The sequence below is a fragment of the Hyla sarda genome, chromosome 8 (assembly GCF_029499605.1).
Source record: "Hyla sarda isolate aHylSar1 chromosome 8, aHylSar1.hap1, whole genome shotgun sequence".
NCBI classification, from domain to species: Eukaryota; Metazoa; Chordata; class Amphibia; order Anura; family Hylidae; genus Hyla; species Hyla sarda.
Window position 1 is genome coordinate 66,461,862 of NC_079196.1, and position 11,905 is coordinate 66,473,766.

Sequence of the window (11,905 nt, forward strand, 5' to 3'; positions counted from 1 at the left end):
TTTCCTTTCTGTCTGACCACAGTGCTCGCTGCTGACACCTCTGTCCATGTCAGGAACTGTCCAGAGCAAGAGAGGTTTGGTATGGAGATTTTCTCCTACTCTGGACAGTTCCTAAAATGGACAGAGGTGTCAGCAGAGAGCACTGTTGTCAGGCAGATAGGAAATTCAAAAAGAACAGAACTTCCTGTGGATCATACAGCAGCTGATAAGTACTGTAAGGATTAAGATTTTTTAATAGAAGTAAATTACAAATCTGTATAACTTTCTGGCACCAGTTGATTTAAAAGAAAATGTTTTCCAGTGGAGTACCCCTTTAAAGTAAAATGACAGGATCCCTGTTATCAGCATGTGTAACAGAGCTCCATAACTGAGCTCTGCAACTTTCATGGAAACATAGCCTAAGAGCCAATTTATATATTTTTTGTTATATTTTACTAAAAAAAATATATAATTAATTGTTAAAAAACTAAAATTTGCATTATATTCTGACCTAATATAACTTCTTTTATTTTTCATCAACATAGTGTGAGGAAGTTTGTTTTTGTTTGCATGGTGAGGATTTCGGGTAAATAGGTCTTTTTTGGTTAATTTTCTACATCATATTTTTTGGGATACAAAATTATCAAAAATATCAATTCTGGTATTGGGTTTTGTTTTTTTTTCACACGCCCCCTGAGGAAGCCATAGCGACATGTACGTAGGGGTAGGTGGTACGGTGCTCCTGACAGCATGCATCAGGCTGGGTTCACACCATGTTTTTACCAATACGTGACACATACGGCTGGGGGGAGCTAAATCGTTGCGCTCCCGTATCCCTGCCGTATGCCGCCCGTATGTAATTTATTTCAATGAGCCGACCAGAGTGAAACGGTGACTCCGGTCAGCTAATTTTTGCCCCGTATGTGGGTTTCCCACCGCACCTACAACCGTTAACCAAGGTATGAGATGCGGTGGAAAACCGCATACGGGGCAAAAATGAGCCGACCGGAGTCAGCATTTCACTCCGGTCGGCTCATTGACATGAATTACATACGGGAGGCATACGGCAGGGATACGGGAGCCCAAGGTTCTAGCTCCCCCCAGCCGTATGCGGTCCCGTATTGGTAAAAACGTGGTGTGAACCCAGCCTTACTCCGCATGATCTTTTACTTGTGCTAATTGTTCCATGCAATTCTTTTCTGATGTTCTTATCTGCTCTTCTAGCCTGGCCTCTATACGACACTGGCCCTCATTTACTTAGAAAATCGGGTTGTAAGTCTATGTTGCTTTCTTACCCGACTGCTTTTTTCCCCTGGTATTTATTATTATGTCGCACGTGGGTTTTGTTGGTTTTGGTTTCCAACTCCTCTGAGTTGTCGGGAAAAAATCCACAACAATTCAACAAATTCGGGTTGGAAACCTTTATAAATACGTGGGAAAGCTCAGAAATGTCGGGTTACGCCCCTTTTTCGGGTTTGGGAGAATCCACATCGGGTCCGTCGGGAAAAAATGTCGCATCGTGTCGCAGACTGGCGCACGATGTCTGCGACATGTCGCAGACAAAGATGCGCCAAAAAAAAACGACAAAACAAGTCGGGTTTACAATAGTTATTGAGGGCCATTGTCCACATGTTGTCATGGCATTTATTACCATGCTATACTTCTGATATGCACTTTATTGATCTCTGTGAATTAATTGTATGTACCTCTATGGCACGTACCTTCTTTTTCTGCACCTGTGTACTCTCAGTGCCATTCTCTCCATGATTACATCTATGTATGTTTTTTAATTGTTATTTTGATTACCGGTAATAAAGTATTGATTTATTTATTCAAAGGTGACTGGTGTCTTATTTTTGTTGAGCTGTTTGTTTTTTTTCCAGCGTTCACTGTGCAAAATAATTAACATTCTATTTTGATAGTTTAGACATCTGTGCGCATGCCGATACCATTTACGTTTATTTTTTTGTGTTTGGATTACCTATTTGAAAAAAAGGGGAACTGTTTTGAATTCTTATCATGGAACTTTTTTATATTTTAAGAAATATTTATTACTATTATTACTTACATTTTTAGCCCCCTAGGGCACTTGACTATGGAATCACTTGTACAGTACATTGTAGATTGTAGCAGTAGTAGAATCATGGCAGCCACTTATGCCTTTAAAAGGTCGCCGACTGCTGCAACACCCCAACAGCACCCCATGTTTATTTTGCAGGGGAAGGAGTTGGGGAATGGGAGCCAAGACAGGGGAGCAGCCCCCGGTGTCTGAGCCCCTAGATGGTGCAGCTGCTACTGACCATGACATCTAGGTGGTTAAACAGCTGAGAATTACTTCTGGTCCCGTCAGCTGATGGTGAGTGTCAGATGCTATTAGCAGATGACACTTGCCATAAATCTGGACATTTGACACATATGAAGTAGTCTAAACATGTTTCACATGTAGAAAATGTGCAGGCTAAAATTACATTGCAAAACTGTAAAAATACATGCAGTTTTTCAAACGCATTTTTGTTATAATGCATCAAATTTATTTAAGTTATTATGCTCTACAGTATATGTTGCTCCTATATAAACAATAAATACACTAAATAAAACAGTATGTTTTTAACATACAGAGCAGATTCATATTATCTCCCATTTATGTCTGTGTTATTTCGGTGCTATGTGCTGCATGCATTTGACCTGTAATCTCTATGCAGTATGTGCTCCAATGGTCACCTCAGTCACTTTAGGCCATATCTAGTTTGTTTTAGGCCTGATCTGTAAGGTCAACACTAGACTTCCCAATAAAAGGCAGCATTGTTTTCTAGGAAGCCTGAGAAATGTTTCCTTCTCCTCTTCAATAGAAACCTGATAGCCACTATAGCTTTAGGGATATCAATACAACTACAGCACTAAAATACGGTCACGGCTGGTCCACCTTGCTGACCTACAGCTGCACTGTTGTGACCAGCAATGGATGGGACAATTGTTCTCCTTGTTAGTTCAAGTGTCCATAAAGAAGGTTGTCTGGCCCCAACCCTGACCATACCTGCCCGACATTCAAGGAACAAATGCTTAGTCTCATCATTATGAATATGGTGAAAGAACGTTTACAAGTATATTTTATTATTATTATTTATTTTTATTATCTTATTTTTGCCCATCACCTGTCAATACTATAAGGGGCACCCCTGACCCCCAATATCAAAATTTTAGGATAATGTTGTTTGAACACTGTAGGACTATAGTGTTTATACCTGTTTATATATCTGTTAGCTAAGTGTTGGACTATGCCAGACTCACAGCCTCCATAGAGCATGGGTCAGTGGGCAGTGATACATTACTTCCTCAGGCATCACTGTACAACTAGAACAACTTGTTATCCTGGCTTCTGGGAAAGCTGGGTGACCGCAGCCTTGAATGTATTCATCCAAAATATCTAACTAAGAAATTGAAAGAACTCACTAGCTTGCATTTATTAGGCCAATGTCTTTCAAACAATGTGTCTCCAGCTGTTGCAAAACTGCCGGGAGTTAAAGTTTTGTAACAGCTGGAGGCACACTTTTTTGGAAAACACTGGCATAATAAATATCTATGTTGGTATATCTATGTTGGTAGGGGTATGCTTGGCACTTACAGACCGATGTGTGGTGCTTGCTCTATTTACAGAATTCTGCACTTTGCTCTCTATTGGTAGCAAGTTACTGTACATACTGTCATCGGGGGGAATTTGTATATAGAGCTTTTTTTTGTCTATTTTTGAATGCAAAAATTTGCGCAAGAGTTTTTTTTTGCATCTTTTTGCGCAAAATCTGATAGAATTCTTCATAGCCATGTCTACGGTTGAGTTTACCTTAGAGCACTTTCTACTGTAGAATCAAATTTATTAACTGCGTTTTTTATTTATTTTTTTTGTTTTAAACGCAAAAAAATTCACAAAAGCACTTTTCTTGCGCAAATATACACCACCTCGGAGGACACGTACCAAAGTGTCAGAAAGCATCTGAGAAAGTGAAATTATTTTGGGACAGTTAGGACTACTACTCCCATCATGGACAGACTCTGTCCTTGATGGGAGTTATAGTCCAGGGGCTGAGGGGCAGATCGCAGCAGGTCATTCTCCAGAGACCCGTTGCGATCCGCATTTATTAACTGTAAACGCCAGCGGCACATGCGGCTACACTGCACTCCCGGCAGGGAATGCTATATACAGCTGTCATCATTCATAATCCCCGCCGCCAGGAGACCGGAGTTCTGATTGGTGAAAAGCTATACACCAATCAGAGCTCCTTTCTCCCGGCGGTGGGGATTATGAATTATGAGAGCTGTATATAGGAGTTGGCGGGGAGCGCAGTGGAGCCGCATGTGATTCCGGCATGTTAACTCAATAAATGCAGATTGCAGCGGGTCTCTGGAGAATGACCTGCTGCAATCTGCCCCTCAGCCCCTGTACTATAACTCCCATCATGGGACAGGGACATGCACTCCCGCCGGCTCCAGGCTCCTGTATACACTGTCATAATTCATAATCCCTGCCGCTGGGACACAGGAGCTCTGATGGGTGAATAGTCCCGCAGCCAGTGGATGTGCAAGTGCCATCCCTCAGCGCTGCAATACTACAATACTCCCATCATGGGACAGACTCTGTCCCATGATGGGAGTAGTAGTCCAAGGGCAGAGGAACAGATCAAAAGGGGGTCTCACTCCTGAGACCCCCTGCGACCTTAATTGCTCCGCCCCCTAGTGATGAAGTCATTAGGGGGCAGAGGTACACAGTCCAGGCCTGACTCTGTTCTCATTATGCATTTTGCATAGTGGGAACAGCGCCTTTCTGGCAGTGTGTTCCCAAACAGGGAGACTCGAGCTGTTGCTTAACTACAGCCGCCCATGATGGGAGTTGTAGTTTAGCAACAATTGAATGCTCCCTGTTTAGGAACATGCTGCATTATGTGCGCTCTCCCCAGGTGAGAGCGCAAAAAAATGTACTAACCCATATTTCTTGTTTTTCTCATTTCAGATACATGAACGCAGAGGACTACGTCAGATTCGGTAAAGTGCGACGATGACCAGTGTTTTTTTTATTTCAATATAATGGTTAACAAGGGCTGTGGGGGAGTTTTTTTTTAATAAAAACATTTTTCAATGTGTCTTGTTTTTTATAATTGAATTTTTAGGTTTAGTAGTGGAAGCCGTCTTATAGATGGAATCCCATTACTAAGCCGGGCTTAGCGTTAGCCCCAAAAACAGCTAGCGCTAATCTCCAATTATTATCCCGGTACCCACCACCACAGGGATGCCAGGAAGAGTCGGTACCAACAGGCCCGGAGCGTCAAAAATGGCGCTCCTGGGCCTAGGCGGTAACAGGCTGGCATTATTTAGGCTGGGGAGGGCCAGTAACAATGGTCCTCGCCCACCCTGGTAATGTCAGGCTGTTGCTGCTTGGTTGGTATCTGGCTGATAATGAAAATAGGGGGAACCCTATTAGTTTTTTTTTATTTTTTTATAAATAAATTTAAAAAAAAGTGTGTGGGTCCCCCATTTTTTCAGCATCAGCCAGATACCAACCAAGCAGCAACAGCCTGACATTACCAGGGTGGGCTAGGACCATTATTACTGGCCCTCCTCAGCCTAAATAACACCAGCCTGTTACTGCCTAGGCCCAGGAGCGCCATTGTTGATGCTCCGGGCCTGTTGGTTCCGGTTCTTCCCGGAACCCCTGAGGTGGTGGGTAGCGGGGTAATAATTGGAGGTTAGCGCTAGCTGTTTTGGGGGCTAACAATAAGCCCTGGCTAAGTGCTGGATTCTGTCTGCAAGACCGCTTCCACTACTAAGCCTGAAAATTACATTATAAAAAAACATAACACATTGAAAAAAAATTTTATTTAAAAAAACACTCCCCCACAGCCCTCGTTAACCCTTTTATTGACATTTTAAAAAAAAACGCTGTTCATCGTCACAATCCACCGAACGTAGTCCTTCGCGTTCATGGTTCTAAAATTAGAAGAAGAAAAAAAAGCAATAAAACTACAAACACAATTTCTGTGATTTCTACACTATCAAAAAGCTGGTGTGAAATTTTTGACGTAAACGTGACTCTCACCCCTTTGAAAATATCATGTAAAGCAGACAATATACGTGGACACGCCCACTTTTACAAAACTGACGTAAACAGTGTAAACCGCGGCACAAAGCTCTTTGAAAATGTGGTTGATACTTTTCGTGCCCAAATTTTGGCGTGAAATTCATTTTTTATTTTTTTTGGTGCTAAATTTTTTGAGAATCTCCCCCTCTGTGTACTTTATAAATATTTATGATTTTACTATTGTGCAGAGTTTTGTTCGGCGCAAACTGCTGCTCCAGCACTTCTAGCTATGTGAGCAGTGCCGTGGAGGTAGAGAAGGAGTGCACGGTAGAGCCAGGGGGGTGTTTCCATATTTGCGCAAAATTTATCAAAGGACGTGCACAACTTTTGTACATTTTTGAGCAAGAGTGTTAGACAAGAGGTGTAAAGGGGCAGATCTGTGTCTACAATAGACCCTAATGAGAAATCTCCCCCATCATGTTTATTATGTGATATATTTATTATTATTATTATTACCTAGTACTGGCTCTATTACCATCCCACCAACCCCATTTACCTCATTTTAGTCATGTGACCTGGGTAAGATTTATGCACTTTCCATCAGTGTTTGGGTCCTGTTCTGTCGCCTTTTCTTTGTTTATTCCTCTTTTTTATGTTTCATGTTTTGTTTGTGTACATAAAGTTTATATTTTTATAACTTTTATAGTATTTCAGTTTTTCCTGTGCTCACAGTATACATCCCCTTTGTTTTGAAAGGTTGCTGACATAAAGTCCCAGCATACGAAGAACATGATGGGAACAACAAACCCTAAGACAGTGGTCTCAATGTGTGGCCCTCCAGAAGTTGCAAAACTTCAACTCCCAGTATGCCCGGACAGCCTTTGGCTGTCCGGGCATACTGGGAGTTGAAGTTTTGCGAAATCTGGAGGGCCACACATTGAGACCACTGCCCTAAGTGATGGGTTTTATGGGGGGACTCTTTCATGTTGTTGGTTTCTTAGCCAGTGTTTCCGAACCAGTGTGCCTCCAACTGTTGAAAAACTACAACTCCTAACTCCCCTGCATGCTGGGAGTTGTAGTTCTGCAACAGCAGGAGGCAGTACTGCCACATGTTGGCTTATGGATGTAACTTTGGCTCCACTACACTCCCAGTATGTTAAAACAACTTGCAGCTGTCAGAGCATGCTGGGAGTAGTAGTTCCTCCACAGATGTCATGGCATTCTGGGAGTAGTAGTTCCACCACAGATGTCATGTCATTCTGGGAGTAGTAGTTCCACCACAGATGTCATGGCATTCTGGGAGTAGTAGTTCCACCACAGATGTCATGGCATGCTGGTAGTAGTTCCTCCACAGATGTCATGGCATGCTGGGAGTAGTAGTTCCACCACAGATGTCATGGCATTCTGGGAGTAGTAATTCCACCACAGATGTTATGGCATTCTGGGAGTAGTAGTTCCACCACAGATGTCATAGCATTCTGGGAGTAGTAGTTCCACCACAGATGTCATGGCATTCTGGGAGTAGTAGTTCCACCACAGATGTCATAGCATTCTGGGAGTAGTAGTTCCACCACAGATGTCATGGAATTCTGGGAGTAGTAGTTCCACCACAGATGTCATGGCATTCTGGGAGTAGTAGTTCCACGCCAGCTGTCAGGGCATGCTGGGAGTAGTAGTTCCACGCCAGCTGTCAGGGCATGCTGGGAGTAGTAGTTCCCCCCGGCTGGTACTCACCCGGGCTCTCGGGCTGGATGGGGCACCACAGCAGGTGACTGGAGGTCAGGGACACATCGCAGCTTCTCTTCTGGACCTGGAATATCCCGCGCAGCAGAGGAACCTGTCGCCCAGAGTCCCGGGATAACCGAGCGCTGTAGCCGCCCAGGGATTGCTCCTCCGGGTCACTGTACGCCGGGGCTCCGGAGCGGTCACTGCCCGAGCTCCACTCCTCCCAGCGGTCATTGAGGTGCCCGGGTACCGAGGCCGGCCGCTGCCAATCCGCGGGCTCCCCGTCGCCTCTATCGCTCCAGGCGCTCACTCGCCGGTAGAGTCCGGGCAGGCGCAGGCTCTCCCCCATACCGTCACTGCGGGAGCTCCGGAGTCGGGGTGACAAGTGTGAACGTGCACCAAGGCCGCTGCTGCCAGGGAAACGCACGGGGACACGTGACGCCATCTCCTGCCAGTGCGAGAACGCGGGTGAGAGGTCGTGTGGACGCGGAGTGTGACCGGGACTCAGAGGTGTGCGGTCCGTGTGCAGCGCTACCAAAGTTATAAGAACTTTAATGGCCTGACGTAGACTGCGTTCACACCCGGCGTTTTAATCATGTTTGTGAAGAGAAATCTATGAGTGGAAAAACGAAAAAAGAAAATGAAGAAGTAGAAAATATTCTGAATCATTTTCCTACCGCTCTTTACTTTATGGCTTTAAAAATACCATAAAAAGCTGGGGATTTGGACACCTCCTGCAGTAATATTGACGGCCTATCCTAATGGAAGACTGGAAAACCACTTGAGGCAGTGTTTCCCAACCAGGGTGCCTCCAGCTGTTTCAAAACTACAACTCCCAGCATGCCCGGACAGCCAAAGGCTGTCCGGGCATGCTGGGAGTTGTAGTTTTGAAACAGCTGGAGGCACCCTGGTTGGGAAACAATGACTTGAGGACACAATGGATTTGAAGTGTTTTTTTTTTAAGTTTTTTCCTCCTTGTATTCTAAAAACCATAATCATTTTGGGGGAGATTTATCAAAACCTGTGCAGAGGAAAACTTGCCCAGTTGCCCATAGCAACCAATCAGCTTGCTGCTTTCATTTTTATGAAGGCCTGTGAAAAATGAAAGAAGCGATCTGATTGGTTGCTATGGGAAACTGGGCAACTTTTCCTCTGCACAGGTTTTGATAAATCTCCCCTTTATCTTTCTGTCCACAGACCCTTATGAAATCTTGTTTTTAGAGCTCTCAATTGTCTTTTGTAATGACAATTTTTATTTTACCATAACATGTATGTGAAAACAAAATACTATATATATATATATATATATATATATATATATATATACTTTTTTTTTTTTTTTTTTTGCTACATTTGAAGGTTTCATCTTTATCCAGTGCACTTTATGGTAAAACTAACATGTTCTGAAATGTTATTCTGTGGGTCAATACCATTATAACAATACCCATAACAATTACATGTATTTGTATTATTGTACTGCTTCTGTGGTGCACCATTAAGTAGTAAGGTAGTCACTCCCTTGAGGTAGGTAAACAAGTACCCCCAGCAGGTAGAAAGGTGCCCCTCAGTAGGTAGGTACGTGCCCCACAGTAGATAGTTACCCGCATTAGGTAGGAAGGTGTGTGCCACCATTATGTAGATAGTTGCCCCCTATTATAGATAGATGCTTTTCCGGTGGACTGCTGACTGCTCACACATGCGCCAGGGACAGGGCACAGAGGTCTTACACTGCTCCTGGCCCCCAGGGCATCCTGTGACATGCAGGGTAAGCAGAAGGCCAAGGAGCCAGCAGTTCTTTGCTCTGTTGTAAGCTAAAACCTGTGGTGCCGTATTTTGCTGTTGCCTATTTTTCTACCCATTGAAGTCAATGGGTTGCAAAATCAGCTTCAGCAAAATACGGCACATGTGACCCTACTCTTAGGGTACCTTCACAGGGGCGGATTTATTTGCGGGTTTCCCGCTGTGTATTTGAAAGGGGGCGGGCTCTTCTCGGCTGTCCACAGCAGATTTTCCACTGCGTAATTTCCGCAGTGGAAAATCTGCTACGGACAACCTCAAATACCCCCTTTCAAATACGCAATGGGAAACCCGCAAATAAATCCGCCCGTGTGAACGTACCCTTAGGGTCTATTCGCACGTACAGTATTCTGCGCAGATTTCAAGCTGTGTTAATTTTGCATTGAAATCTGCAGCAGAAAATCCTGCGCATCAAATCTGCGCGTCAAATCTTCACAGAATACTGTACGTGTGAATAGACCGTTAAAGGGGTATTCCAGGAAAAAACTTTTATTTATATATCAACTGGCTCCAGAAAGTTAAACAGATTTGTAAATTACTTCTATTAGAAAATCTTAATCCTTTCAATAATTATCAGCTGCTGAAGTTGAGTTGTTGTTCTGCTGACATCTCTGCTTGTCTCGGGAACTGCACAGATTAGAAGAGGTTTGCTATGGGGATTTGCTTCTAAACTGGGTGGTTCCCGAGACACGTGTCATAAGAGAACAGAAAAGAACAACTCAATTTCATCAGCTCATGAGTACTGAAAGGATTAAGATTTTTTAATAGAAATAATTTACAAATCTGTTTAACTTTCTGGAGCCAGTTGATATATATATATATATATATATATATATATACATATATAAAAGTTTTTTTCCTGGATAACCCCTTTAAAGGGGTAGTCCAGTGGTGAAAAACTTATCCCCTATCCTAAGGATAGGGGATAAGTTTGGGATCGTGGGGGGTCCGACCACTGGGGCCCCCTGCGATCTCTCTGTACGGGGGCCAGGCTCTCCGGCCAGATAGCGGGGGTCGACCCCCGCACGAAGCGGCGGCCGACACGCCCCTCAATAGAACTCTATGGCAGAGCCGGAGATTGCCGAAGGCAGCGCTTCGGCTCTGCCATAGAGTTGTATTGAGGGGGCGTGTCGGCCGCCGCTTCGTGCGGAGGTCGACACGCCGCCTTCCCGCGGGCTGTAGGGGCTCCGTACAGGAGATCGCAGGGGGCCCCAGCGGTCGGACCACCATGATCTCAAACTTATCCGCTATCCTTAGGATAGGGGATACGTTTTTCACCACTGGGTCACCACTGGACTACTCCTTTAAGCAGCGTTCACTAGTCTGAAGATCCAGAGCAAGTGCCCTGGATTTCTGTGCTAGCCATCGCCATTACCCTTCATGCCCCTGGCTATGATAATGAAATCATATTTATATTATTATAAAGGTGGTAAGATTTATGCTATAAAATCTATTTAACAAACCTTAAAGGAAATTGTATTTAATCCACGTTTGTGTTGCTAAAGTAGAAAAAATAAATATATTTAGTGCTTTACTCACATAAGCCAAAGTGTGCTAAGGGCGCTGGTTTACGACTAGATTATTTGTATATAACTCCAGCCAATAGAGCGCTAGGTAAAAGCAGTATATAATAGCAGTAAAGGACAGCGTTTTTATTCCAGGGGAATACTAATACATTAAGTGGAGTTTTTTTCTTTTTTTTAATTGTAGTTATTGATTCGAGACCCTTCAGAATAATGAAACAACTTTATCATTCATTGTATTTACAAGGCTATAAAGGCTGTTTCCTAAGGTTTCTGAAGTAATATGGAGACCACCAAAGCATCTCACTGGTGGGCAGAAGAGCAGGCAGTGCATGGTAATAGTAACATGCTATCAACAGATCCGCTCTCAGGACTTCTTCTATGGCAACTGATCCTCAGCAATGGAGAGAAGATTTTATTCTTCACTCCAGAAATAATAGTTGGGTATAAATAAATACCTTTAAAAAAAAAAGGACTAAAGAACAGAAATAAAAGTTGGACATGTCATTTAAAGACACATTATGATGACAGGAAACAAAGTTAAATCATGTTGAGAGCTGATATCCAATGAAATCTAATTTATGACCAATTTTTAGCCATTGTAATTAATCAAAAAATGTTATAACAGGTCTCAATAGATTTTGTGATAAAGCGCAAGAAAAAAAATTGTGATGGAGGCGCAATATTACAGCATATCATAGTGTGGATTGGTTTGTCACAGCACCCAGCGTTCAGGCAGCTTGGTTTTTTGTCACCAGCAGGATTACAATGAAAAGTGACACCTCTATAGATAGACAGATCAGCCATTACAATA

The 11,905-nt window shown here is 43.4% G+C and overlaps 1 protein-coding gene across 2 annotated transcripts in view; it reads right to left on the minus strand.

Moving 5' to 3' along the window:
• The window catches only part of CERKL (ceramide kinase like), a 170,429-nt gene that overhangs the window by 154,683 nt on the left and 3,841 nt on the right, over positions 1-11,905 (minus strand). Inside the window, exon 1 of one of the 2 annotated variants that reach the window (XM_056536981.1) lies at positions 7,781-8,567. The exons of the other annotated variant lie outside the window; for it this stretch is intronic. Coding sequence (XP_056392956.1) covers positions 7,781-8,216 — 436 coding nt within the window. The 5' untranslated portion in view covers positions 8,217-8,567. Of the gene's footprint in view, positions 1-7,780; positions 8,568-11,905 lie in introns of those variants that run through there. 2 annotated transcript variants of the gene reach the window in all.